Source organism: Buceros rhinoceros, unplaced genomic scaffold (assembly GCF_000710305.1).
Source record: "Buceros rhinoceros silvestris isolate BGI_N320 unplaced genomic scaffold, ASM71030v1 scaffold28949, whole genome shotgun sequence".
NCBI lineage: Eukaryota > Metazoa > Chordata > Aves > Bucerotiformes > Bucerotidae > Buceros > Buceros rhinoceros.
In genome coordinates, this window is record NW_010431369.1 from 2,176 (window position 1) to 2,728 (window position 553).

At 63.7% G+C, this 553-nt stretch overlaps 1 protein-coding gene across 1 annotated transcript in view; it reads left to right on the plus strand.

Moving 5' to 3' along the window:
• The window catches only part of TPPP3 (tubulin polymerization-promoting protein family member 3), a 2,103-nt gene extending 1,804 nt beyond the window's left edge, over window positions 1-299 (plus strand). The window contains exon 3 of the mRNA XM_010143419.1: window positions 111-299. Coding sequence (XP_010141721.1) covers window positions 111-299 — 189 coding nt within the window. The remainder of the gene's footprint in view (window positions 1-110) is intronic.
• The last annotated feature ends 254 nt before the right edge of the window (window positions 300-553 follow it).

Genomic DNA, 553 nt, shown 5'->3' on the forward strand with positions numbered 1-553 from the left:
GGGGACCCTATGTCCCTGGGTGTCACGGAGTGGGTGGCAAAGCTTGAGTGGGGCAATGGATGAAGGGGATGGGGCAAGATCTTGACTCCTGTTTCCTCTTCCCGCTGCAGAAAGCCAAGACAGGGGGTGCTGTGGAGAGGCTGACGGACACCTCCAAGTACACGGGCTCACACAAGGAGCGCTTCGACGAGAGCGGCAAGGGCAAGGGCAAGAGCGGGCGAGAGAACATCGTGGACACCAGCGGCTACGTCAGTGCCTACAAGAACGCGGGCACCTACGATGCTAAAGTGAAAAAGTAGGGGGGGTCCCTGCAGCCCACAGCCCCGGTCCCTGTGCGTCGGCCATGGGGCCAGCACTCGCATCAGCCTGGGGACATGCCCGCGTGCCATGGGACCTGGAAGGCTGCACTGGAGCCAGCCCCAGGCTGGTGGAATGTCGGCCACCCAGCGCTGATGTGATTGGGAAAGGCGCCAGGCCCCGTGCTCTGTCCCAGGGCTATGTCTGTGTCCCACCCGTGTTGTGACATCCCTGCCCCTCCTGTCCCCCCCTCCCC